General features: G+C 45.6%; 1 protein-coding gene across 1 annotated transcript in view; it reads left to right on the top strand.

Annotated features, from left to right (window-relative positions):
* FBN2 (fibrillin 2) overlaps positions 1–27774 on the top strand; it is a 1006102-nt gene that overhangs the window by 856143 nt on the left and 122185 nt on the right. The window contains exons 42-43 of the mRNA XM_069227289.1: positions 5991–6059; positions 21408–21533. Of these exons, the coding sequence (XP_069083390.1) occupies positions 5991–6059; positions 21408–21533 (195 nt within the window). The remainder of the gene's footprint in view (positions 1–5990; positions 6060–21407; positions 21534–27774) is intronic.

The raw sequence follows: 27774 nt of genomic DNA, 5'->3' as shown, positions 1-27774 counted from the left end.
GTTGTTGGCATAAAATACAATGTTAACGCCAATGCTTTGTATGATGCGGACGAGAGGTGACATGTTAATGTTGAACAGGGCTGTGTTGAGAGAGGAGCCTTGGTGGACTCCACAGGGGAGTTTCTTGTGTTTGGAGGTGAAAGTGGAGAGTCATTGTGGCCTTTTGGAGAGAAAGGAGGTGATACAGCTGAGGTCGGGCCACTGGATTCCTTAGTCCTGGAGTCTGGTGATGAGGATGCCATAGGAGACAGTGTGGAAAGCTGGTAAGAGTTCAAGCAGGATGAGAGCTGTGGTTTCTCCTCCATGCATGATTGATCGGATTTTGTTTGTTGCTGCCTGGAATACAGTTTCCATGCTGTGGTTTTTGCAGATACCTGACTGGGTGGAGTCCAGGAGGTGGTGTTGTTCAAGATGGACAGAGAGCTGCTTGTTGATTTCTTTCTTCATAACTCGGCTAGGAAGGGTAGGAGCGAGATGAGCCTATAGTTGCTTAGCTCTTTCGGGTTGGCCAAGGGGTTCTTTGAGAGGTCTGTGACCTCTGCATGTTTCCAGCTGTCTCGAAAGGTTCTGCTGAGAATGGAGGATTTGATGATGGTGATGAGGTTGGCACAGATCAGTGTGCTTACCAGGATGTACATGAGGTAAAGGTAGGGGTCTGAGAGGGACTCTAAGTGGATGGTCTGCATGATTCTAGTGGTGTCATCTATGGTGAGAGGGCTCCAATTCTTTAGAAGGTGGGTGTTCCTGGGATGTTTCATGATGATGTCCCCCACAGTGGGTTGGGGTGCGAAGTTGGTGTAGATCAGGAGTATTTTGTTGTGGGAAAAGTCAGAATGCTCATTGCAGAGGCTCTGTTTAGGGGTTAACGGTGTTGGGGGCAGCTGTGGGGTTGGTGAATTATTTGATGATGTTGAAGAGTTTTTTGTTGAAGTTGGCTCAGGATTCGAGTCTGAGCATGAGGGCCACTTTCCCGGCTTCTTTGATCTGTGTGTGGTACCTTCTAAGGGCAGATTTGTAGGTGTCTCCATCTTCTTTCCAATTGTTTGTAATGGCTCTTGGAGTCTGTTAGGTGTCCCATGTACCAGCATGCTTTAGAGCGGGCTCTTGTCTCTGATATTCTTCATGGGGACCAGGGTGTTAATGCAGTCTGGTGCAGTGTGAGATTCAACTCTTGAAATTGGGTATGTTGTTCTGTAGTTTGCCTGTGAGGATAGGCTGGTTGGATCCGGGGGTGTGGGTTCTGTCTGATTCTGTTATTATGTTCGAGCTGCAGCTAAATTTTATGTTTGTTTTTGGTTTGCTGGTGTGGGGTGCACAGATATAGAAGTGTACGATGGATTGGTCTACCCATGTGAGTGGGCTAAGGTGACTTAAGGTAATCTTGTTGCTGGGTGTGAAGACTGCGTTGATTACATGTCTGGCAGTGTGAATCAGGTCTTGTATGACCTGCATGAGTTCAATGTTGTTTAGGCTCTCTTGGTGTCGTCGGTGGTGTTGGAGTCCGTGGAGTCATCACAATGAATGTTAAGGTCACCAAACAGGAGGAAGTCAGTTGATCTAATAGTGATGGGAGTGATGGGGTGGGTGAGGAGGTTGGTGTAGGAACCTGGTAGTCGATGGGCAAGGGTGCCTGAGGGTGGCTGAGATGGTCTTGGAGTGGCTGAGATGCAGTTGGAATTGCAAGTGTGCCATGAATTTGGTTGATTCATCCGTAGAGGCAGTGCGGGTGAATGGTGGATGAGGCCTCCTCCAGGTCTGTGTAACCTTTCTGAGCACTGCGATGGTGGGGTGTATGATGGGATATGAGCCAGGTTTCGGTGAGAAAGAGGTTGTCTAGGAAGTGTGTGTCAATGAGGCCCCAGACCTTGGTGGCAAGTTTGCAAAGGGATCTGGTGTTGACCATGAAGAGGATTCAGGGTGAGGTGTGTGTGGAGCATGGCTGATTCAAAAGAAAATGGAGTAAGTGCATGAGAAAGGTCCTGCCGTGCGATGCAGAGCAAGGGCAGCGGTCATGATGGTGCCTGGTGTTGAGTGCTAGAAAGTCAGTGGAAGTGTAGTAGTGGGGGTTGGAAATGGGTGCGGCTCAGATGTGGACAGGTGCAGATGGGCTGCCTTTGGAGTGCCCACTGTGCAGATTACCTGCCATTAAGGAGGTCCTAGAAAAGGGAGGGATGAGAGGGGCAGGGCTAGGAAGGTGCGCAAAACTGCAGCAGTGGAAGGCATGCTGGAGAGCAGGTAAGGAGAGTGGGGAGGAGGGTGGCCAGAAAAGTACAACAATTGGGAGCAGAGGATATGTAGCAAGGGGAGAATCGAGGGAGACAACAGAAGCAAGGGAAACAGAAATAGGTACAAATACAGACACAAAGGACAAATGGGCACTACAGCAAAAAAGCACAAAAATCACATGAGCCAAAAGGCCAGGCAAACAGGCACAGAAAACAAGTGAGCACAAAATACAAACAGGCAGTACACACAAAGACCACAGAAAAGGTAAATGGGTATAAAAGGCAAAATGGGCACGGATGCAAAACACAAGAGAGCAAAGAAGACAGAGTGCAAAGTGAGAGAGTGGAGGCGAGAGTGAGAGCAGAGTGAAAGCAGGAGAAGAAGGAGGAGAGCAGTGAGGCAGGGCCTCGCAGCAGATAGCCAGGTTTGAAAGGGCCTTAGACTGGTTGGAGAACAAGTCCAAGGGAAATGGAAGCTAAGATCTGGGCACCTGCTTAACGGGGTCACGCAGTGGCCACCATTAGTTAGCTCCTAGAGGAGGAGGAGCGCGGGGGGCTACAGAGGGGTAGGTAACCATAGGCGGAGAAGGCACGTAGGAGATCAGGTAAGGAGTGGGGAAGGAGGACAACAGAGAAAGTGTTGGATTGGGGAGGCGAGTAGGTCCCTGGAGCAAGGGGAAAAAGCAGGGGAGACAGGAAGAGCAAGAGCTGCATAAACAGGCACAAAATTGGTCTCAAAAGACAAACAGGCATAAAAACGGGGACTACAGCAAAAAAAGTATGAAAGAGCCAAAAAGGCGGACAAACAGGTGCAGAAGGCAAGCAAGTGCAAAAGGCAAACAGGCAAAAGGAGCACAAGGGCCAGAGAAGGCAAATGAGCACAGACGCCAAACAAAAGAGGGCACAGAGTGCAAAGTAAGAGTGTGTAGGAGAGGGCGAGAGCAGATTGAAAGCAGGAGGTGAGGGAAAGAGATGGAGCGCAGCAAGGTGGGTCCTCGTGGCAGGCAGCTGGGTTTAAAAGGACCTCAGAATGGTCAGAGAACAAATTCAAGATAAGTGGGAGCTCAGGGAGCTGGAGCCTGGGCACCTGCTCCTGGATGTTATCTGCCCTGTCACTGGAGTCACCTGACCTGTTACTAGCTGCAATCTGCATTTCCATGGCCAGAGCAATATGGGAATGTCAATCCCTGAGGTGCTTGGGGAGGGACCTCATGTACACCTGGAGTTTGTTTTAATGCTCCCACAATCCTCTGTTACTAGCTGCAATCTGCATTACCATGGCCAGAGCAATACGGGAATGTCAATCCCTGAGGTGTTTGGGGAGGGACCTCATGTACACATGGAGTTTGTTTTAATGCTCCCACAATCCTCTGTTACTAGCTGCAATCTGCATTACCATGGCCAGAGCAATATGGGAATGTCAATCCCTGAGGTGCTTGGGAAGGGCCCTTATGTACACCTGGAGTTTGTTTTAATGCTCCCACAATCCTCTGTTACTAGCTGCAATCTGCATTACCATGGTCAGAGCAAAATGGGAATGTCAATCCCTGAGGTCCTTGGGGAGGGCCCTTATGTACACCTGGAGTTTGTTTTAATGCTCCCACAATACTCTGTTACTAGCTGCAATCTGCATTACCATGGCCAGAGCAATACGGGAATGTCAATCCCTGAGGTGCTTGGGGAGGGACCTCATGTACACATGGAGTTTGTTTTAATGCTCCCACAATCCTCTGTTACTAGCTGCAATCTGCATTACCATGGCCAGAGCAATATGGGAATGTCAATCCCTGAGGTGCTTGGGGAGGGACCTCATGTACACCTGGAGTTTGTTTTAATGCTCCCACAATCCTCTACATTACACCTCATGTGATCAACAATTTTCACTACACGGCAAATTGCTTCCCACAGTGTAAATAAATCCTTGTGTATAGTGGTTGTGTTGGTGCAAAACTCCCAAAGTGTCTGTCATGATGTTCTTTGGCCAGATTATCAAATAAAACCTTCAGTTTACTGGCCAAAGTACTACACATGCACTGCTTTCTCACATGTAGCGTCAAGCTTCAGATTTGTGATGGGACACAGATATTGGCAGCTATCATTTTCAGAAGATGACAGTTTTACCACATCCACAAAACCCTTACCAGTTATCCATTTCGCACATTCTTCTTGCATTCCTATTTCCTCAATTCCAATTGTCTTTTTTTTTAAAAGGATTGATTTTTCCAATAAATAATCCATGGACACCCAGTTTTTAGGCTTTAACAGTATATGAGTCTTCAAAGGAACCAATTCTTGCTTGATTACTCCACATTGGACCCCCTTATCGCCTCCTCCCAATCTCACCCACTCATCAAGTTCCCATACAAAAGTATGTACTTCTTTTTCATGTATGCATGCATTCCCCTGTATTCTTGCCAGGGATTCCAAACCCTCTCCCATTTTTTCGAACATCCTCTTCCTGTAGACTTGTTTCTCTGCCAGCATGCGCCAGACCATATCTTCCAGATTTTAACATCTGATGTGTCACATGCTCCCCAGTTCCTTACAATATTCCTCATAGTAAAAGCCCCAACATCAGTAGACGTTTGGTATACTTTAGTGGGCCTTCATCACCCCACGCATTAAAGATCAGAGTTCTCACCGAACTGTAGCCTTTCAACCACGTTTTCCCAGTTTAGAATGGGCGATTAGATTTTTGGGGGGACCGCATGTCACTGCTAGACAAGACCTGACCATTTGTAGACAGTAAAAAAAAATGACCCGATACCATGGGAGAAAACTCGAATAGTGTGGCGGTTATTTTTCATTTTTCAAACATAAACTCCCACTTTGATAGCTAGCCTTTGAAAAATGAAGAGCTCTGTAAAGGTTTGACTACTGACCCTCCTATCTAATGGAGCTATCCATCAAACTTTGAAAACATTGACAGAAACTGCAGTAAGTGTGGCTCCTGACACTGTTAACTGTTTTCCGGGTAGCTCTAGCTTTAGTGGTGGAGGTTCTTCGGTATGTCAATGACCTCTTCCCTCTCTCAGCGGAATTCTCTCCATCTGACTACCTCTAAATAATCCCCTTTTTACACCCATTGTTGCGCAACCACCAAAAACTGACGTTTCCCACAAATGTGTACTGTGCTAGTGCAGAATACCAATCTACAAAAAAGCTACAGCAAGAACATTAACTCGAATCGAGGTTAGAGTTTGGGATTATCTTCACTTTCAGCATCAGCATTACAAAAAGTTAGAAAAAAAGACAGATGAATGTAGCCTTGGATAGTTTTGAGGAAAAATTAACAGGTGGTGCGGCTCTTGAAATGAAAATATGAATAATTAAAGTGACCCAAGTCAATATTTTGCTCGCATCTCTCCACAATTAAAGACAAGGGCATGTTCTGTCAGACTTCCTAAGTAACAAATTATTATTATTTCATGTTATACCTAGCTTAGCTAAATACGTATTGCGTTGCCAAGAAAGCGTCCCAGTTAAACATTTCAGCACACTGAAATTACAGTAAATTCTTTGTCAAACTTCATGTGATTTTCTGCCTTGAAATCTGCATATTTCTAATTTGTTTACTATTTTCGTTTTTTTAAAATGCTGAAGCCTTTGCTTAGTTGAAAGTAAATAGATTTTATCAGAACTCTTAATCTAGCTGTTGCTTTTCTATCTTTCGAGAATTGCACTCTCATATGTTCTGACTGAGCAACAGAGATGTTGGGGATCCCTCTTTCAAAATGCTGACACTGTTTTATCATAAATTTACAGCTAATTTTAAGAATCTTTGTGGAACTACCATCGGCTTCACCTTTGACATCCACACTGGCAAACCGGTTGGTAAGTATGAAAAAATATCGACAAACGAAGTCTCTTTCTAAAGCACTGATCTGCTAGAACGAAACCGCTTCACAGTTTAAAGCATCTAATATTTTACATGGCCTATGTAGGACTTCTGGGTCTCTTTTGGTAATGACCGACGTGGAGCCACACAGATTCCATAATGCAACTTGGCTTAAGCACAGAGTTTCTGTTTCCATTTTCCACGGTATATTGCTTCAAGATGGATTGCTGTCAAACGAGAAACTTATTGTGCAAATTAAATATAGCCCTTCATGAGAAATCATACGAGATTCCTTCATTATACTCCTTTGAGGAATCCATCACAATTTCAATAAAATCTGAAGCAGCTGTGAAATAGCGTGAGTGGTATGTAAAATCCTTAAATAACAGTGTGCTCATTAACGAAATATATGGAATATTCTTGGCTCAGAAGCAGGAATCTCTAACGATACGTACGCAAACCAAACATTATAGAAGTGAATATTGTATGTAATTCTATCTTTGTTTGTTTCGTTTTACGTTTAATCTATATTTACAGGTAATTGTTCTCAATTTTTTATGTATGTGTGCATGTATGTACTTATGTAATATTTATTTAGCACGAACCTAGCCAAAAGGCAGCAGAGCGCTATACATAGTCAAAGACAAGTATGAAATCAATAAGTAATAGGAGAGAATGCTGGGTTGTGTTGCCGGTAATGTATTGCGGTGCTGTGTTCCTTAACCCACTAAATGTCTAAGGATTTTCTACCCCAGTGCTGGGTCCTTTTAATATTTGGGGTATTGTGTGCTAAGGCCTCCATTATTTGTTTCCCACAAAACCTATCCAGGCCATATTTGCCTACATTTTTCGAACATTTTGGGAATGCTGAACGAGCCCAGTGTTTATGGACTTTCCAAGAAGAAACGAGGAAATAGCTAAATATAGCACAGCTTTTTGTTTAAAAAAAATGCTGTACTGTTAATTAATCAATCAAGTAATATTTGTAGAGCGCGTGGCCACTCTGCAGAGTATCCCGGCGCTAAAGACTCATCGGCCCCTGCTCAAGCAAATAAATTAAAAGGCACATTTAAACAATCAGGTTTTCAGGCTGCACTTAAAGGAACCTTCATTCTTAATAACACGCAGGTATAGTGGAAGGACATTCCCGCCAGAAGCAGCCAAAGCAGAGAAAGAGATGTCTCCCCATTTCGTCCTCTTGGTTTTTGTTACCTCATCCAGCAGAGCATCCGAAGAGAGCAGAGTTCATTACGTGTGAGTCAATTAGCCAGCTAGCAAGGACCTAATCCATAAAAGGCATGTATAAGACCACCTGCACATCAAAAGGTTCCACCAGGGCGGCCGAAGAAGACATATAAATATTAAACAATGTTGGACTTAAGGCAGAACCCTGAGGAACCCCACATTTTAAAGGTTTGCAGTCATAGACAAATGGCGGCATCCAAACTGGTTGACATCCCTTAGACAGAAAGGAGTCAACCAGGCCAAAGCCTGTCCCTATTTCCCACAAATGTTGCATCAGGATAGGATGGGAAACTATATCAAACTGCGGATAAATCTAGTAACAATAAAGCAACTTGCTTCCCATTGCCAGTTTGATAGTGTCAGTGATGTCTCCCAGAGAGGACTCAGTGCTGTGTCCCAGGCGAAAGCCCGATTGCGATGTATACAGCAACTGATTAGAGTCCAAGTACCTAGACAGTTGGGCATTGATCAAGTTCTCAAGAATCTTTGAGAAAGCCTACAGCAATGAAATAGGCCTATAGTTGGCTTAGATAGATGTATCTGCTGAAGGTTTTTGTAACAGCAGGATCAGCTTAGCCTTCCCTTAGCCTAGGGGCAGTGGACTGGCGTAAAGACTAATTTAAAAGAGAATTCAGAAAAGGATTGTTGGCCTCACTATTGGCTGCCAATATATGAGGAGGGCAAGGGTCATCAAGGGAGCCTGATTTACAGGATTTAAGTGCTTTTTCAGAGTCCCCCAATGTAATGGTGGTGAATTCTGTGAGAGAACAAGGGCATAAGGTAGGAGCTGTCAAAGAGTGGTCCCCTAACCTATAAGATATCAACATTGTTATTGGCTCCAGAGATATTCAAACCATCAGCACTGCCCATGATCTCATTATCAAAATAATCTGAAGGCTGCATACAAAACCTCAAGGGGCTGAACTAAGGCACTGGGCCCATATTTATAATTTATGACGCAAACCAGCGCCGGTGCTGGTTTGCGTAATTTTTTTTACCGCCGGCTAACGCTATTCCTACGCGCCATGCGGGTGCCTTATTTAAGGATTGACGTTAGCCGACGCTGCGAGCTGGTCAGAGTAAAAAAAAAAGACTCAAACCAGGCAGTACTGGTGTAGGGGAAAATGGGGGTTTTGCGTCAAAAAATGGTGCAAGTCAGATTTGAGTCAAAAATCATGGCTCAAACCGAACTTGTGCCATTTGTTGACGCACAACCCCCATTGAAATGACTCCTGTCTTAGCAAAGACAGGAGTCATGCCCCCTTGCCCAATGGCCATGCCCAGGGGACTTCAGTCCCCTGCGCATGGCCATTGGGCACAGTGGCATGTAGGGGGGCCCAAATTAGGCCCCCATGCCACTTAAAAAAATAAAAAAATTATACTTACCTCAAGTTACCTGTACATACCTGGGATGGGTCCCCCCTATCCATGGGTGTCCTCCAGGGGTAGGCGAGGGTGGCAGGGGGTGTCCCTGGGGGCAGGGAAGGGCAACTCTGGACTGCTTCCATGGTCAGAGACCATGGAAGTGAGCCCACAGGTCCCTTAACGCCTGCCCTCACCCAGGCGTTAAAAAACGGCACACATCAGGCTGTGCCCCGTTTTTTTAGGCCTGCCCTCTCCTGTGTGTCAAAATGACGCGGGAGTATAAATAAGGCGCACAGGCCTTAAAGTCATTTTTTGGATGGGAATGCCTACCTTGCATGTCATTAACGCAAGGCGGTTTCCCGCATCCAAAAAAATGACGCACATGGAGGATTTTTGATGTCCGCAGGGTCGGGCGTCATAATTTAAATATGGGGCAATGTTTGCGCCAAATATGCGTTAAAATGTTTGACGCACATTCGGCGCAAACAGAGTATAAATGTGCCCCTAGGATTATAAAATTTCTTAGTGATTTTAAAAACCTCCTTAGGTGTATTGCTATACATGGCAAATTAATTAGTGAAAAACCATGTCTTAATGGGTAGCATCAGGTCTGCCATATTTCCTAGCCAGGCATTGACTGCCAAAGCATCTGTGGTGGCAGTCAAACTGCTGCACTCCTGGCGGTCCGACCGCCACATTATGACCCTGGTGAGCAGACTGCCAGGGGACCACTGCCAGGAACATGGTTCCCGATGGGGTGGCGGCGGTCGGAGTCGTGGTAAGCCACGGTGGCTCTGAGGTCGGCACTGCTGTGCTGATCACAAGTCCTCTTTCCGCCAGCCTTATCATGTCAGGGTCCCTGCCATGAAAAGGCTGGCATAAAGGAAGTGATGAACGCCACAGTGGGGCACGTGCAGTGCTCCCCCTGCCCCACACCCTAGCATTTCAATCTGTCTGTTACGACAGACAGTGTGTATTCCAAGGGTGCTAGAAGCACCCTCTGTTAACCGACATTGGCCTCGGCTCCATGAGGAGCCGAGGCCAATGCAGTTGAACGTTTTCCACAGGGCTGACCAGCGTAAACCTCAGATTTCTGAGGTTTCTGCCAATCAGCCTAGTGGAAACTTTGTAATTGGCCTGGGGGGTGGTAGATGGGCTGAGACCGCCAGCTCCCCAGTGGTTTCCTCTCCACGAGGCTGGTGGGCCGACTGTCAGCCCACCAGCCTCCTAATGAGGCTCATAGTCTCCTCTATGTTAAAATTAGCCCAACTTCAATGGGGTAATGAAGAATTAAGCCTTCTACATCTAGGACCTTGCTCTAATCTCCAACTGAAGTATATAGTTGCTTGATCCCACAGGTGTTAATCCAAACATCTGAAACATCAATGCAACAATTAGAAAAAATCAGTTTGAGCAAGAGGCCTGCTGAATGGGTAGGTTTGTCCACAAACTGCCTCAGATTCCAAGCAGACATATTGTCCAGGAGGAGGCGAGTATGATGATTGTCAGCTGTATCCAAATTAATGTTCAGGTGTCCCAAGACAGAAAAGATGGAATACTTTAGGAGATGTTTGGAAAGACAATAATCTAAAAAGGACACAAATTCAGCAGTGTGGCCAGGAGGGCGATAAATTAATACTCCTGCCAAGGACTTATTTGCCTTAGGGAAAGGCAAAAGCCCAAGGATTTAGCTCCTTGAAGTTCTGAACTCTCAGAAGAGATACACTTTAGGGTTTGATTTGTAACTTTACAAACCCCTCCTAACCAACTCTGTCATGATGGACTACAGAATAACCCATGGGGTTTGGTAATGCCACGTTTGGTGCCAACTGTCACTCATCCATGTTTTATGTAGAAAGAGGATGTCCAAATGTTCCTCCCTAAAGAGCTCAGATATATGAAGTGCATTCTTATGGAGGGAGCGCACATTAACTAATGCCACCTGAACCACAAGACTATTTGCTGAGTTCTTACTTCATTTTCTGGTTGTGAAGTATTTAATCAAATCAAATCAAATCAAAAACATTTATAAAGCGCGCTACTCACCCGTGAGGGTCTCAAGGCGCTAGGGGAGGGGGGTTACTGCTGCTCGAAGAGTCAGGTTTTGAGCTGCCTCCGGAATGCTGGGTGGTCCTGAGGTTGGCAGGGAGGGAGTTCCATGTCTTGGCCGCCAGATAAGAGAAGGATTTCCCACCTGCCGTGGTGTGGCGGATGCGAGGGACGGCGGCGAGTGCGAGGTTGGCGGAGCGAAGTTGACGGGTGGGCGTGTAGAAACTGAGGCGACGGTTGAGGTATTCGGGTCCCTTGTTGTGGAGGGCTTTGTGTGCGTGGGTGAGGAGCCGGAAGGTGATCCTTTTGTTGACGGGAAGCCAGTGCAGGTGTCTCAGGTGGGCGGAGATGTGGCTGTTGCGGGGTATGTCGAGGATGAGGCTGGCGGAGGCGTTTTGTATTCGCTGAAGACGTTTCTGGAGTTTAGCGCTGGTTCCTGCGTATAGGGTGTTTCCGTAGTCCAGGCGGCTTGTGATGAGGGCGTGGGTCACAGTTTTTCTGGTGTCGGCGGGGATCCAGCGGAAGATCTTTCGGAGCATGCGGAGAGTGAGGAAGCAGGAAGATGATACAGCGTTGAATTGCTTGGTCATGGTGATAAGTGGGTCCAGGATGAATCCGAGGTTGCGTGCGTGGTCTGAGGGGGTTGGTGCGGTGCCAAGGGCCATGGGCCACCAAGAGTCGTCCCAGGCAGACGGGGTATTTCCGAGGATGAGGACTTCCGTTTTGTCTGAGTTCAGTTTCAGACGGCTGAGTTTCATCCATTCTGCGACATCTTTCATTCCATTTTGCAGGTTGGTCTTGGCGCTGGTGGGGTCCTTGGTGAGGGAAAGTATCAGCTGAGTGTCGTCGGCGTAGGAGGTGATGTTGATGTTGTGTTTGCGTATGATGTCGGCGAGAGGGCTCATGTAGACTTTGAAGAGAGTCGGGCTGAGCGAGGAGCCTTGTGGGACGCCGCAGATGATCTCGGTGGAGTCTGAGTGGAACGGAGGGAGGTAGACTCTTTGGGAGCGGTTAGAGAGGAAGGAAGTGATCCAGTCCAGGGCCTGTCCTTGAATACTGGTGGAGCACAGGCGGGATATTAGGGTTCGGTGGCAGACGGTGTCGAAGGCCGCCGAGAGGTCGAGGGGGATGAGGGCGACTGTTTCTCCGTTGTCCATCAGAGTTCTGATGTCGTCTGTGACTGAGATGAGGGCGGTTTCTGTGCTGTGGTTGGCTCGGAATCCGGACTGGGAGGGGTCGAGTAGGTTGTTGTCTTCAAGGAAGTTGGTCAGTTGCTTGTTGACGGTCTTCTCGATGACTTTGGCCGGGAAGGGGAGGAGCGAGATGGGGCGGAAGTTCTTCAGGTCGCTGGGGTCCGCCGTAGGTTTCTTCAGGAGGGCGTTGACTTCCGCGTGTTTCCAGCTGTCGGGGAAGGTGGCAGAAGCAAACGAGCTGTTGATGATAGTCTGGAGATGAGGGGCGATGATGTTGTCGGCTTTGTTGAAGATGAAGTGTGGGCATGGGTTGGAGGGGGCACCGGAGTGGATGGTGTTCATGGTAACTTTGGTCTCCTCCGCGCTGATGTGAGTCCAGGCGTTGAGGGTGATGGCTGGGGTTGTAGGTTCTGTGGTGGTTGGCTGACAGACAGAGTGCAACCAGGCAGCTTACTAGAGAGCAGGGAGCAGACCAAAGGCAGAGGTGAAATTGACAAATCACACAGACCTGTGCACCTCGCCCTAGGATTTGATGTATAAATCTCCGTTGAGGAGTAACTAAGATGCAAACCCTTCAGAGAGGAAAATTGAGCAGCCTGGCTGGTGCTGAGCACGAGCCGAACGTGGACAGGTGCAGACAGGCTTGCCTTAGACTCAGCAGTGCACTGGCCTTTCTAATAAAGGCTAAGGACACCCCCCTCTGGCAACTAGATCACACACTCTTCAAGATGGTGGCCAAAGTGGGGAAAATGTCACAACCTGACCCCCCTATTTAAAACCAACAATGAATAGGTGGGGAGATACAACGCTCTAAACATGGCATTATCATGCCAGCAGCTGCTGCATCAATGAGCAGAATGCACAGCGAAAACAATTACTAGATGTGTCTATTTTAAAATAAACTCAATGTCCAAATAGATTTTTAAAAATTGTCTAAAACAACACACAATATCATAAATTGCTCCCAAAATGTGTTCCCATTGGTCGACTGACCTAAGCTTGTGTCCATGCACCGGCCCTCTTATGGGGACTAGGCCACTCACTCCTAAAGATGGTGGCCAAACCAACTTCCCTCATCTAAAACCACCAAAGAATCAACAGGAATGTACAAGCACTAAGCACGGCATCATCATGTCAGCAACTGCTGCATCAATGAGCAGAATGTGCAGTTAGAAATTCACGAGATTCGTCTATTGTAAAATAAACTCAATGTGCAAATAGATTTTTAAAAATAGTCTGAAACAACACACAGTATCGTAAATTGCCTTCAGAATTTGTTTCCAGTTTGACTGACCTAGGCTTGTGTCTGCACACCATCCTTTCTAACTAAGGCTAAGGCCATCCCGTTCCGGCAACTAGACAGCACACTTCTCAAGATGGCCAAAGTGGGGAAAATGTCACAACCCGACACCCCTTTCTAAAACATCCAAAGAATAGACAGAGAGGCACAACGCTCTAAACATGATGTTAACGTACCAGCAGCTGCTGCATCAATGAACAGAATATGCAGGTAGAAATTCATGAGATTCAGGTGCTTTTAAAAAAACTAAATGCGCAAATAGATTTTTTGAAAACGTTTATGTTTTTTTTAAATAAAAACTGCATCACTGAAAGGTTTGCTTTTCAGACGATGCTGAGTTGTATCAAAAAACATTCTTTTACCACAGTTTTTGCATTTTTCGAAGAGTGAGTAAATTTTTCCAAATTTTTGTGCATTCAACCTCCTTGTAGTTTGTTTTGGAAACAGTTGTGAAACCCATGAGTGATTCTGGAAAGTTATACATTTCTGAAAAGTATACAGCATTTTGAATTCAGAATAGCATCATTTGTGTAGAACCATGAACATTATCCTAAATAAACTACTTATTGAAATAAACAAATTAAATAAGAAGAAATAATAGCAATTGGTGACAAGGTTTTGAAATGCACATTTTTGACACAATGTCTGATGTATAAAAACAATATACTGTTACATCTGTCAGACTCTTCTGGTTGCAAAGAGGTGCAAGGATTGTAGGTTTTCTAAAAACATACAACACCCAGAACCAACAACTAAACAGCAGATTATAATGTTTTTTCTTCGATGCTGACCATGCTCCAATTCATATGGTAAAAGCTAACAAATGAAAAATGAGTATGAAGGAAAGTTATGTATTTCTGAGATGTTCACAAAATACTCAGTTCAGCAACAGTGGTAATTTGTACATCTCTGAATTTGGGAGTTCCCATACTATCACGTAATTCAGAGGGCATTTTGCAAAATGTGTTCTTTCATGCACACTGGCTTACAATAGGAAGTCAAACACGCAGAGACATGTAATTGGTAATAACAAATGTTCAACTATTCTGTGTTCCCTCATATCTCCTGATGAAAATGGCATTGAACTAGTGCGACTGAGCCTAGTGCCCATAACATAAACACCCTAAAACGCAACGTGGAGTAATCACATTTCCTACAGCAAAATGAAAGCTTTTTTTTACAATGTGGGTAGCCGCAGAATTTTGGGACTAATTCAGCTGCACCCAAAAAAACTACTAAACCTAGACATTCCAGAAAATTGGGCACCCATGGGAATCCAGGGTAGTGTGGCTTCTGTGGATCAGATTACATTTTCCTACCCATAAGCTCTTGCAAACCTAAAACTTTGGCTAAAACAAGCATTTTCCACACACCTGTGACAGAAAGTTCCAGAATCTATGGGGATCCACACATTTCCTACCATGCAGTGTTCCCACGTTTGTCCCAGTAAAAACAGTACCCCACTTGTGGTGGCCCCAGGAATGGCTCCAAACAAAATATGGACAGATCAAATTTTTCCATTCAAAACCAACCTTTTTTTGCAATGTGAATAGCTGTGGAAGGATTCACATTATCCCTGACACTAGGCAGAGCCACCCAAGTGGTGCGAACACCAGCTGGCAGGAATGTTATGGATTCAGGACGATTGCATGGCTTTACACAAGGATTGAGGTTTGCATGGCATTGTGGGCGAGAAAACATCATGGTATCCATACAGGGCACATCATCTAGGGCTTCCTTGGGTACCTAGTTTAAAAAAATGTCTGGGATTAGTAGGTTTCAGTGGGTGGCAGCTGAGCCTGGACTGAAATTCAGCAGCTTCTCACTTCATCAATGTCTCCATGTTGTGTTTTGTGGGGCTATTTGTGCGGATGCTAGTCCAAACCACATAAGTGGGATAACATTTTTATAACTAGAAATATGGAAACCCTGAGAAGTATGAATTTTGTGGATCCCCATAGATTATGGAAGTTTTCATCACAGAAATGTAAGTTAATTGTGTGATTTTAGCCATTCAGCAAAGTTTGAAATTTACAAGGCATTGTGGGTAAGTGAGTGGGATCCACACTAGTTACACCAACCTACTCTATGAGTTCATTTTAAAAAAATGTGAGGATTTGCTATTGTTCCTTCGGTGTCCATCCACCATTGAACAACAGATTTACACTGATTGCTTTTGGCACTACCAGTTGGAATAGGATTAGAGGGCAACTACTACTAACAGTATCAGAATATTGAACCTTTTGATTAGTGGTAGTAAACCATAGAACCACATCAAGGCACCAACCACATTATGGTCCATACTTAAGCCTTTCATGCATGCCACACAAAGCCATTCACCAGCCAACCACAGGTCCAACGCACATAATGCTCACATCAACAAACCACCACTATTCGAGGGCCCAACACATTCAAATGTCTACAGGACTAAAGCATCAGTCACACAGCAACTCAACCAGTTACCAGCCAACTTACATACAAAAACACCTCTAGGAAACCAATAAACACACACTGTTGGTCAACAGCCACACATACCACTAACCAACTGCCACACATACATCCAACCAGCAAGCACATATTCCACAAGCCAACAGTTGCATATACCGCCAGCCAAACGCCACTGATTCTGACAGGCCAACAGCCACACATACTGCCACCCAACAGTGATGCATACAGCCAGCCACTTCCTCAGCAAAAGCCACACAATCGCTACTGGACTCATACCATTAGCCACTGTTAAGGCTTATTGCCTTGTTTAAAGCTTCACTTCTACCTTGACCATCTGCCTTCTGCCATAACAAAATCCCCATGAAAACAAACATAAGCTAAGCTTTGACTACCAGTTCATGTCTGTCTCACACAGAGTCCTACTTTCACCCAAGTGCAATCACACCTTTCCTAATGCTGTGTTAGCCTGAATAAGCTCAGGAATACTTGCCTTTCATGCACCTTCAGCACCCTCACTGCACAAAGCCATTCACCAGCCAACCACGGGTCCAACGCAAATAATGCTCACATCAACAAACCACCACTATTCGAGGGCCCAACACATTCAAATGTCTACAGGACTAAAGCATCTGTCACACAGCAACTCAACCAGTTACCAGCCAACTTACATACAAAAACACCTCTAAGAAACCAATAACCGCACACTGTTGGTCAACAGACACACATACCACTAACCAACTGCCACACATACCGCCAACCAACAAGCACATATTCCACAAGCCAACAGTTGCATATACCGCCAGCCAAACGCCACTGATTCTGACAGGCCAACAGCCACGCATACTGCCACCCAACAGTGATGCATACAGCCAGCCACTTCCTCAGCAAAAGCCGCACAATCGCTACTGGACTCATACCACTAGCCACTGTAATGGCTTATTGCCTTGTTTAAAGCTTCACTTCTACCTTGACCATCTGCCTTCTACCATAACAAAATCCCCATGAAAGCAAACATAAGCTAAGCTTTGACTACCAGTTCATGTCTGTCTCACACAGAGTCCTACTTTCACCCAAGTGCAATCGCACCTTTCCTAATGCTGTGTTAGCCTGATTAAGCTCAGGAATACTTGCCTTTCGTGCACCTTCAGCACCCTCACTGCACAAAATAACATTTTCAGATTATGGAAGTAAGTTGTTGGTGTTTAGGGATGCACTTGTGGCCCATTCATCGGACAGTGTGACTAAATCTACTTTTGAAAACAGCTAAACATGCTGATGCAGACCTTACTAACATACTTGAAAGCCAAGGGACTTAAGTTTTGGTGGACAGGCCAGTCAGTCAAAATATGGTACATATCCTGCCCACCTTTGTGTGCAGTGCATTGGCTGTAATGCACTTGTAAAACAGTGGACGGAACTTCTGCCACATTATGACAGATGATGAAGGTGGAAAGCAGCCAAAAGCACGACCAATGGGTGCCTCTTTACTGGAATAAGTAAATACATGGTAGCTCAAATCTGATTTAAGATTAAAAGTCTCAGATTACAGTCCCTCTTTTTAAATTAGATGGGATAATTTAAAATCTACACAGCTATTCAAATAATGGGCCATGGAATATATGCATCAATGAACAGCCATTTAGGGGCAGTTACCAACTCTTAATCTGTGTGCTCCACTTCAGTTATTTTGCCACAATTTCACTTTTGTATGGTACAGACTAAAGCATGCTGGAAAAGAAAGATCGAGGTCTGAGTGGGCACTGGGAACAGTAATATCTACTCACCTACCTCTTTCCTTGCCGAGCACAAACGCAGAATCAGAGATATTAATGAGAATTTTGCTCTGTTGCAGGAATGTAGTGAGCAAAGTGGCGACCCAGCACTCTTGCATTCACTTCCACAACAGATGAAGTAGGGGCTACTACTTGTACAACATTAAATAACAACAACAGAAACTGAAGGAAGATTCAAGGAAGGTCATCAGTGCTCTTGTGGTGGTCTGCCAACAGACAACATGTGCACAGCATGCTGCCAACTGAATCAAGTGAATAGCCAGCTTCTTATACAATTTTCAATTTTCACGACTCACACTATATGGTTGAAGAACCTGGTCAAAATTATGCACTCCACTCAGTTACATGTTTTAATCCAGGAAAGGTGTGGGCTTGTGGACTCAATTATTGACCCCAAGCTGTGACCGAAGAAAAACTTTCACCCTGAAGTGTAGTGAGCCCATACTTCCTGCCTGTCTGAGAATTTTACTGTGAGCTGTTTGTTGGAATGCAATACACTGCTCTGGCCTTTTTGGAGCTTCTTACAAACAAACTCCTAAGGGAATCATTTGTGGTGCTTTCTAATTGCACCACATGCTACAGTTCCAGATGTTTACAGTTCAGTAAACAGCTGGTATAGAAGTCAGCTATATAAAGGTCATAAACTTTATGGAGAGATTGGGTAACTCCGTAACAATCTTCTCACTAACTCCTAACGTGGGAGGGCAAACTGCAAGATTTATTGTGGAGTTCTTCCCCATATATGCTCTCAGGCTGTACACATAACCAGTAGAGCTCTGACACACAATGCACAATTTGATGCCACAATGAGCTGTCTTGTTTGGTAAGATATTCTTTGCAGGATTATAAGTCTCTGGAAACTTGGCAGACAAATGTTCTATGACAGGCCAAATTTTGAACAGACAATCTGTCATGATCTGAATGCCTTGGAGAAGTGCAGCAGAATTTTCATTGAGATGCAGCATGCAGTGCAGAATCAAAAACATGTTTCTGCTCATGACTGGTGCAAAGTGAAGTGTTGCCCAAACTGGACAAGTAGACTAGTAGGACTGTATAGACGATTTGTATACTTTTCCCATGTTCAGCATTAGGCCCAGAAATGTTTTAGGCTGCTCAAGTGCAGTAGGAGTGCATATGTGTTCCCTGGAGTGCTCCCTCGGAAACTGTTAAGACATGCAAATTTGTTTGGTGCACAATTTCCTAAACAAAGTCGTCACGCAGAAAAAGATAGAAGCTGTCAATTGGCAAACAGTTTGCAGTACTGACCTTACATCCAGCATCTGCAGTGAAGGGGGTAATTTGTTAGTCAACTAAATTAGTATGGTACCAAGTAAGCCCTTTGCGTGTGCTCATTCGACACTCTGGATTGCTTTACCCTGTCACTAGCTTTCCACTGTAAAGTTTGTGCTTGTGACTCATGACTGCCATGGAATATTCCTCAGATTCAATGGAAGATGAGCCATAATTGGAGAGAACTCCAACTGAAAAATAATTTCCAGATTATGCTACCTTACTCTCTCCCTCAAGACTTTCTCAGTATTAGACTTTGCTTCTAAACTTTCCTCCGTTATTTGAGTTAGAGACTCAGAAACAGTCATCGGACAAGCTGCCATCTCTGTTTTTTCTATCTAAAACATTCTAGCCTAGACAGAATGCAGAGGTACTCAGAGAAATCAATGCTATGTGAATGCTATGAAGTGAAACAATGAAATGCAATGCTGTGAGAGTGAAAATGGAGTAAAGTGTGATTACAACAATAGTCTAAAAAGGGAAAAAGCCCTTATTTTACTTACTGCAAGGAACGCCCAAAAAAGCTGAGACAAAAGAACAAAAAAATAGTTCAATTGCAACATATCCAAAAAGGCAGCATTACAGTATCCAAAATGTGTCCTAAAACCAGGAGAACTTCTTTGTGAGGCATGTTCATTCTGAAAGAGCAGAAAGAGCGGAATGTGGGTGATACACAATGAAGTTGACTATGTGCACCTTTGCTGTTCCCAGCACAGGGCATTGTTTCAACGCACAACAAACACAGTAATTGTGCCATTAACATTTTACTATCACTCAGCACACCATACATCACAGGGCAATAGAAAACCCAATGGCGAAACCCTATTAGCCACTGATCAGTTATTCAGCCATTCACATTTTGCTTCCGCCTAACACAGCACAAGGCAATGTGTTAACCCACTTCAGGTATTAATCACTTATTGTGCCATTCACATTTTACTTCCACCCACTGCAACATACATCATGTGACAATGGATGAGCCCACTCCAGCCATTGATTAGTTATTGCACCATTCACATTTGACTTCCAACCAGCACCGTAGATATCACTGGGGAAGTGGGTAAATAGGTGAGCACTTTTCAGCCATTGTCCAGTTATTGTGCCATTCCTGTGTTATTCTACCCAGTATGGCATAAATCATGGAGCAATGGCTGCACCAACTTCAGTTACTGATCACTTATTCAGACAATCAAATTTTGCTTAGACCCACCACAGCAGAGGATAGTGTGTCAGTCCATCTCAGTTATTGACTAACTATTGTGCCATTCACAGCATATATCTTGGGCGCAATGGCATACTTTTTTTCTTTACTCTTTGGCCCAGAAGGTATCAAAAAGGCCCCAGGCAGGACAAATAAAAAAATAATGGTTGCTTTCCTGGGGGTGCTAATCACCCACCCCCCTTCATGAGAAAGGGAAAATGGATATATATTTCATTTTGTCCCCTGGCGGGGGGAGGTGTCAACCCATGGCAGGGGATGGCTGACCTCACACACAAAACACAAATTCTTAGAGTCTTGGGGAATCCCTGCTAGTGGATTGTGGTGCACCCGTGATTTACAGGTAGGGGTTTCTTTAAAAAAGGTATAGCTAAAAAGGAGAGACTTTCCTCTTTCCAGAGATGACTCTTTCAAATGGAGAGCATGCAATTGGCAGCAGATACCTCGTGACGGGCCTGGAGCTGCACTTGCCTGTTGCTGATGGTGCCGGCCATTGAGATCTGTGATGTCAGCACGCAGGGAGCTGATGTTCATGGGAGGGGCGGGGACTGACAAGAGTGATTCTGAGTCAACCCCCTTCACGTGCCATATGGACGGAAGTCTATGATGAGAGCACCAGAGTTTCCCCTGAACTGCTGTAGAGGATGACCCAAAGACGTTCTCCACAGTGCAGAGGTAGCATCAATGACATTGGTGGGTCATCCTCCACATTGTAAGTGTTAGAGGGGTGAGTCTTCAGCCCTTTCCTAAATTGGAAATGGGTGTGCTCACTTCAGCCATTAATCAGTTGTTGTGCCATCGACATTTTACTTCCACTCAACACAGCATGTATCTTGGGGGCAATGGTCCCCTCATGATTTTTTTTTAACTGTGTTACCCAAATGGTGTCAGAAGACTCCAGGCAAATGGCTGCCAAATGTTCCCTTCCCTGACGAGCCGATTTCCGCCCCCCATGTGCAATCTCACAGTGATTGAAGAGACCAACAAGTGAATGATGTCACACTAGATCTCAGAAATCAATCTGACATCAACAAGCATTCTAAACTGCCTATTGTTGGTGATTGTTAGTGATGCATAACCCGGGGAAGGGAGCTGCTGTTTTCTCTACAATGGATGGCCCTCTAAGTGCTGAAATAAACTCTGTGGTTTGGACACATTTAGGGCCTGATTTTGAGTTTGGCGGATGGTGTTACTCTGACACAAATGTGACGGATATACCATCTGTCATATTTAGATTCCATTACACCCTGGAGATCGTAATACAGTGAATGGGATATCCATCGCATTTGTGACAAAGTAATCCATCCGCCAAACTCTAAATCAGGCCCTAAGTAGTTTTAAACGTATTGGAGAATTCACTAATTTTATATGTATTTTAACAATGTTTGCCGTTGTTGATCAAACAATCAGTAAGCCTTCCTTTATATGCATATTTTCTTCAGATATTGATGAATGCAGGGAGATTCCAGGAATATGTGCAAATGGCGTTTGCATTAACCAGATTGGCAGCTTCCGCTGCGAGTGCCCAACAGGATTCAGCTACAACGACCTTCTGCTCATTTGTGAAGGTGAGTTTCCTTATTTCTTTTTCCAACCTTTCCATTCAGAAACAAACACTGTTGAGAGCCCGAAGTGTTTTCTTGTTTCTAATTTGTTTGGGCAGTTTACAGCAAAATCTGTTGTACTTAGAAGATATAGTAAAGTCAATTTTTTTCTGCTGGCTTTGTCTTGCCAGGTTGTAGTGTTACTTGCAAGAGAATACTAATGTTTCATTAATATCTGTATTTACTCATACAAGTGTTGACGTGGAAATCGCAGTTGCATTGGATAAAGAGTTTCCCTCAATGACTTTCATCCTCTCTTGATATAGTGCTCTCTGTCACATCTAAACAAGGGTTCCTCAGAAACATGCTTTGTTACTGTTTGTTATTCACAGCATACCATTAGTAATAACAGCACGATATGATGAGATCACAGCCATTATGTTATCACCCAAAGAAGCAGAAGTTCACCAAAGAGAAAAACTGCAATTAGAAAAGATCTGCCTGGAAAAATAAAGGATGAGAAAAGAACAACAAAAGTGTGGGACTGCAGTAGTTTCTGCCCTCATTATAACTATGATGTTTTCCTATTAGATAAGGCTCAAACCTTGATGTATCCAAGCACAAATACAGTACCATTTCCCCTTTCTAAGGTACCCATTTAACCAACCTGAGAAGGAAGTTAGCCCCACTGGATTTTAATTTCACATGGATCTCTGATGTCTTAATGTAGGAAAGTACCATCTTGCCTGGCATGTTACCCCCATATTTTACTGTATATATGTTGTTTTAGTGTACGTGTCACTGGGACCCTGCCAGCCAGGGCCCCAGTGCTCATAAGTGTGCCCTGTATGTGTTCCCTGTGTGATAACTAACTGTCTCACTGAGGCTCTGCTAACCAGAACCTCAGTGGTTATGCTCTCTCTTTGCTTTCCAAATTGTCACTAACAGGCTAGTGACCAATTTCACCAATTCACATTGGCATACTGGAACACCCTTAAAATTCCCTAGTATATGGTACTGAGGTACCCAGGGTATTGGGGTTCCAGGAGATCCCTATGGGCTACAGCATTTCTTTTGCCACCCATAGGGAGCTCTGACAATTCTTACACAGGCCTGCTACTGCAGCCTGAGTGAAATAACATCCATGTTATTTCACAGCCATTTACCACTGCACTTAAGTAACTTATAAGTCACCTACATGTCTAACCTTTACCTGGTAAAGGTTGGGTGCTGAGTTACTTAGTGTGTGGGCATGCTGGCACTAGCCAAGGTGCCCCCACATCGTTCAGGGCAAATTCCCCGGACTTTGTGAGTGCGGGGACACCATTACACGCGTGCACTGGACATAGGTCACTACCTATGTACAGCGTCACAATGGTAACTCCTAACATGGCCATGTAACATGTCTAAGATCATGGAATTGTCACCCCAATGCCATCCTGGCATTGGAGAGACAATTCCAAGATCCCCCGAGTCTCTAGCACAGACCCAGGTACTGCCAAACTACCTTTCCCGGGGTTTCACTGCAGCTGCTGCTGCTGCCAACCCCTCTGACAGGTTTCTGCCCTCCTGGGGTCCAGCCAGGCTTGGCCCAGGAAGGCAGAACAAAGGACTTCCTCAGAGAGAGGGTGTTACACCCTCTCCCTTTGGAAAAAGGTGTCAGGGCTGGGGAGGAGTAGCCTCCCCCAGCCTCTGGAAATGCTTTGATGGGCACAGATGGTGCCCATCTCTGCATAAGCCAGTCTACACCGGTTCAGGGATCCCCCAGCCCTGCTATGGCGCGAAACTGGACAAAGGAAAGGGGAGTGACCACTCCCCTGACCTGCACCTCCCAGGGGAGGTGCCCAGAGCTCCTCCAGTGTGCTCCAGACCTCTGCCATCTTGGAATCAGAGGTGCTGCTGGCACACTGGACTGCTCTGAGTGGCCAGTGCCAGCAGGTGATGTCAGAGACTCCTTCTGATAGGCTCTTACCTGTGTTGCTAGCCTATCTTCCTTCCTAGGTAGCCAAACCTCCTTTTCTGGCTATTTAGGGTCTCTGCTTTGGGGAATCCTTTAGATAACGAATGCAAGAGCTCATCAGAGTTCCTCTGCATCTCTCTCTTCACCTTCTGCCAAGGAATCGACAGCTGACTGCTCAGGACGCCTGCAAAACCGCAACAAAGTAGCAAAGACGACTACTGCAACCTTGTACCGCTGATCCTGCCGCCTTCTCGACTGTTTTCCTGGTGGTGCATGCTGTGGTGGTAGTCTGCCTCCTCTCTGCACTAGAAGCTCCGAAGAAATCTCCCGTGGGTCGACAGAATCTTCCCCTGCAACCGCAGGCAACAAAAGACTGCATCACCGGTCCTCTGGGTCCCCTCTCAGCATGACGAGCGTGGTCCCTGGAACTCAGCAACTCTGTCCAAGTGACTCCCACAGTCCAGTGACTCTTCAGTCCAAGTTTGGTGGACGTAAGTCCTTGCCTCCCCACGCTAGACTGCATTACTGGGTACCGCGTGATTTGCAGCTGCTCCGGCTCCTGTGCACTCTTCTAGGATTTCCTTTGTGCACAGCCAAGCCTGGGTCCCCGACACTCTAACCTGTAGTGCACAACCTCCTGAGCTGTCCTCCGGCGTCGTGGGATCTTCTTTTGTGACTTCGGGTGAGCTCCGGTTCACTCCTCTTTGTAGTGCCTTTTCCGGCACTTCTGTGGATGCTGCCTGCTTCTGTGAGGGCTCCCTGTCTTGCTGGGTGCTCCCTCTGTCTCCTCACGCAAGTGGCGACATCCTGGTCCCTCCTGGGCCACAGCAGCATCCAAAAACCCTAACCACGACCCTTGCAGCTAGCAAGGCTTGTTTGTGGTCTTTCTGCGTGGAAACACCTCTGCAAGCTTCTTCACGACGTGAGACATCCATCCTCCAAAGGGGAAGTTCCTAGTCCTCTTCGTTCTTGCAGAATCCATAGCTTCTACTATCCAGTGGCAGCTTCTTTGCACCCTCAGCTGGCATTTCCTGGGCATCTGCCCAATCTCGACTTTGTCGCGACTCTTGGACTTGGTCCCCTTGTTCCACAGGTACTCTCGTCCGGAAATCCACCTTTGTTGCATTGCTGGTGTTGGTCTTCCTTGCAGAATTCCCCTATCACAACTTCTGTGCTCTCTGGGGAATATCGATGCACTTTACACCTACTTTTCAGGGTCTTGGGGTGGGCTATTTTTCTAACCCTCACTGTTTTCTTACAGTCCCAGCGACCCTCTACAAGCTCACATAGGTTTGGGGTCCATTCGTGGTTCGCATTCCACTTTTGGAGTATATGGTTTGTGTTGCCCCTATACCTATGTGCTCCCATTGCAATCTATTGTGACTATACATTGCTTGTATTACTTCCTTTTGCTATTACTGCATATTTTTGGTATTGTGTACATATATCTTGTGTATATTTGCTATCCTCCTACTGAGGGTACTCACTGAGATACTTTTGGCATATTGTCATAAAAATAAAGTACCTTTATTTTTAGTATATCTGTGTATTGTGTTTTCTTATGATATTGTGCATATGACACCAGTGGTATAGTAGGAGCTTTGCATGTCTCCTAGTTCAGCCTAAGCTGCTCAGCTATAGCTACCTTCTATCAGCCTATGCTGCTAGAAGCACCTCTTCTACACTAATAAGGGATAACTGGACCTGGTGCAGAGTGTAAGTACCCCTTGGTACCCACTACAAGCCAGGCCAGCCTCCTACACTTAAGAGCTGATGTAATTTTCGGCAGGGGTCCATTTCTGTGCCCGGACGACAGAGTAAATTACTCCATTGCCCTGATGGAGATGCTGCTCGATGAAATTAGAAATGAAGCAAGCTGGCTGTCATCTATACAGCATTGCCAGGAACCGCATTCACAGAGGTTCCTGTCAATGCTTTTCACAGTTTGGTGCAGGGCTTTGTCAACATGATGGAGCCTTGCCCCAAACTGGTTTCATTTTTATTTTCAAACAAGCATTTCTTAAGTAGGCTTTTCCATTTGAAAATAAAAAAGATAATGTCCCCTTTGCCATGGGAACCATCTCCCATGGGGTGGTGAGCGGGGGACATTTATTGTTTTTTATCATCCCCTAATGCCCAGGACTGCCTGGCAGTGACAAACAGTTGAAAACTCTGTGTCCATCCATCCTGGTTGGGTGGATGAACATATAGCCATGATTGGGTGGATGAACATATAGCCAAGTCTCTGATGGTCCTCACTCCGTCAGGCTTCTGAGAAGTTTGGCTACAGAGGTGATTCAGTAATCACAAACCTAGCCAAACCTATGGTCTCCCGTATATAAATCAGGCGGGTGGACCACTGTTTTGGTGGGGAGGGAACTCTATCAACTTTGGGACTGAGTTCCCTCTCCAGCAACAGTTAAATTGGCCCCTAAGTATTAAATCAGTTAGTTACGTTACAATATTTCTCATAGTGTAAGGTGTTAGCAACAAATTAGAAGGCAACATGAAACAGAGTTCCAGCTTAGGATGAAAGACAATGAAATGCGTGCTATCCCACAGAGTAAGAGGAAGATAAAGGCATAGATCCAAACATGCACATAAATGCACACACACATCTGCCAAGTCAAACAGTCTGACACTGAGACAACAATTCATTAAAATAGTGATATTACTTATTGTTAGAAATTGGGTCTCTAGTTGGCAGAGGTATGTACCCTGTCCAGTGTCCAAGTAGGGACCACAATCCTAATTAGGATAAGTCAGAGACACAACCTAAATTAACCTGTGCTCACCCTCTGGTAGTTTGGTACAGAGCAGGCATGCTTAACTTAGAAGGCAGTGCATAAAGTGTTTATGCAACACACACACACACACAGCAATCACCCTAAGTACACCACAAAAAGACTCCACATGGGTGTAGAAAATTAAAGCTTATTTATCTGTGTAATTTGAGACCAAAAAACAACAAAAATCAATTTAATATATCATGAGAGAGTTTTAAATGGTCAAATGAGAAAGCAGTACTTTCAACTTGTAAGCGGTTTGCCAATGCAGTCGTACCACTGTATCTTTAAGTCTTGAGCATTGGAGAGACACTTGCGTTCAGTTCCTTCTTGGGAGCAAGTATGTACAGAGTCTGATCGCCATCTGGGGAATGCTAGTTAATGGATTATCAGACAGCGAGTACCTGAACATGTGGCCAAAGTTGAGAGCACGGGAGGTGGGATTGGCGCTCTCAGTGAGCTTTGGTGCTCCGCACAGTACGGCTGGCAGGGAGGGACACCTGGGTCTGATGATACGCAAAAGTGGGGCCAGGTGTTGCCCCGCCGACTCCTCACAGAGAAGCAGGGAGAAGAACTGACGAGTCGCCGCTGGTCTGATTCCTGATGTGACTCCAAGGGGGTAGCAGGTCTCCTTGTAGGTGCATACGGCACACAGGACCCAATTACAGGTGAAGCACTGATTCATGCTGGCTGCAGCAGTAGGATAGGGCACACAACAAAGCAGGTTTCCCTGGGGGAGTCTTGGCGCATATGGTCCGCAGCACTTGAGCAGCGCTGTGACCGCAAGCAGTGCAGGTTTTGCAGGGGGAGTCACGGCACACTGGACTAGCGGTACTCGGGCAGCACTGTGATGTTGCAAAACACAAAGGCCAGGGCCCCACAGAACAGGGCACTAGATCTTAGCAGAGCAACCTTTGCAGCAGTAGAAGCAGGAGCTAATGAAGAGGTCTTTGATGTCCCTGAGACCTGGAGGAGAATAGGGGCAAGCCATCAAGCCCCTTGAGACACTCAGGAGGCTGTTTCTAGCCCTTTGGGTGCAGAGCAGAGATCAGCAGGGCAGCACAAAAGGGAAGAGTAGCAGTTCCTGGAACAGTCAAATCTGGCAGAGTGGATATCCTGCCACACAGCAGTCTTTACTCCAGCAAAGTTTTCTTGAATCCAGAACTGTATTAATTTGTGTGGGTCAGAGACCCAGCACTTATACTGAAAAGCACCTTTGATGTGGAGGTGACTTCAAACGGTTTCTGTGACGTGCACAGGTCCCCATGTCAGCTTAGCCCTGGCTCCAGACTATCAGTGGGAGGTATTCAGCCCCATTGTGTGGACTCTGGTCACTACCCTTTGAAGTGTAAGTGTGAGCCCTTCCCAACTCCGCCCGAAGAAGACCCATCAGTAGGAAGATGAATGCAGATGCAGTTAAGTATCCAGTGTTGTGGGTGTCTGGATGGAATGAACAAGTGTAACTGTCACTCAGCCCAAGTCAGACTGTATTGGAGATAGGCTGTAGACATACAGGTCA

Source organism: Pleurodeles waltl, chromosome 1_1 (genome assembly GCF_031143425.1).
Source record: "Pleurodeles waltl isolate 20211129_DDA chromosome 1_1, aPleWal1.hap1.20221129, whole genome shotgun sequence".
Classification (NCBI taxonomy): Eukaryota; Metazoa; Chordata; class Amphibia; order Caudata; family Salamandridae; genus Pleurodeles; species Pleurodeles waltl.
This window is presented reverse-complemented; position numbering and strand designations above follow the sequence as displayed.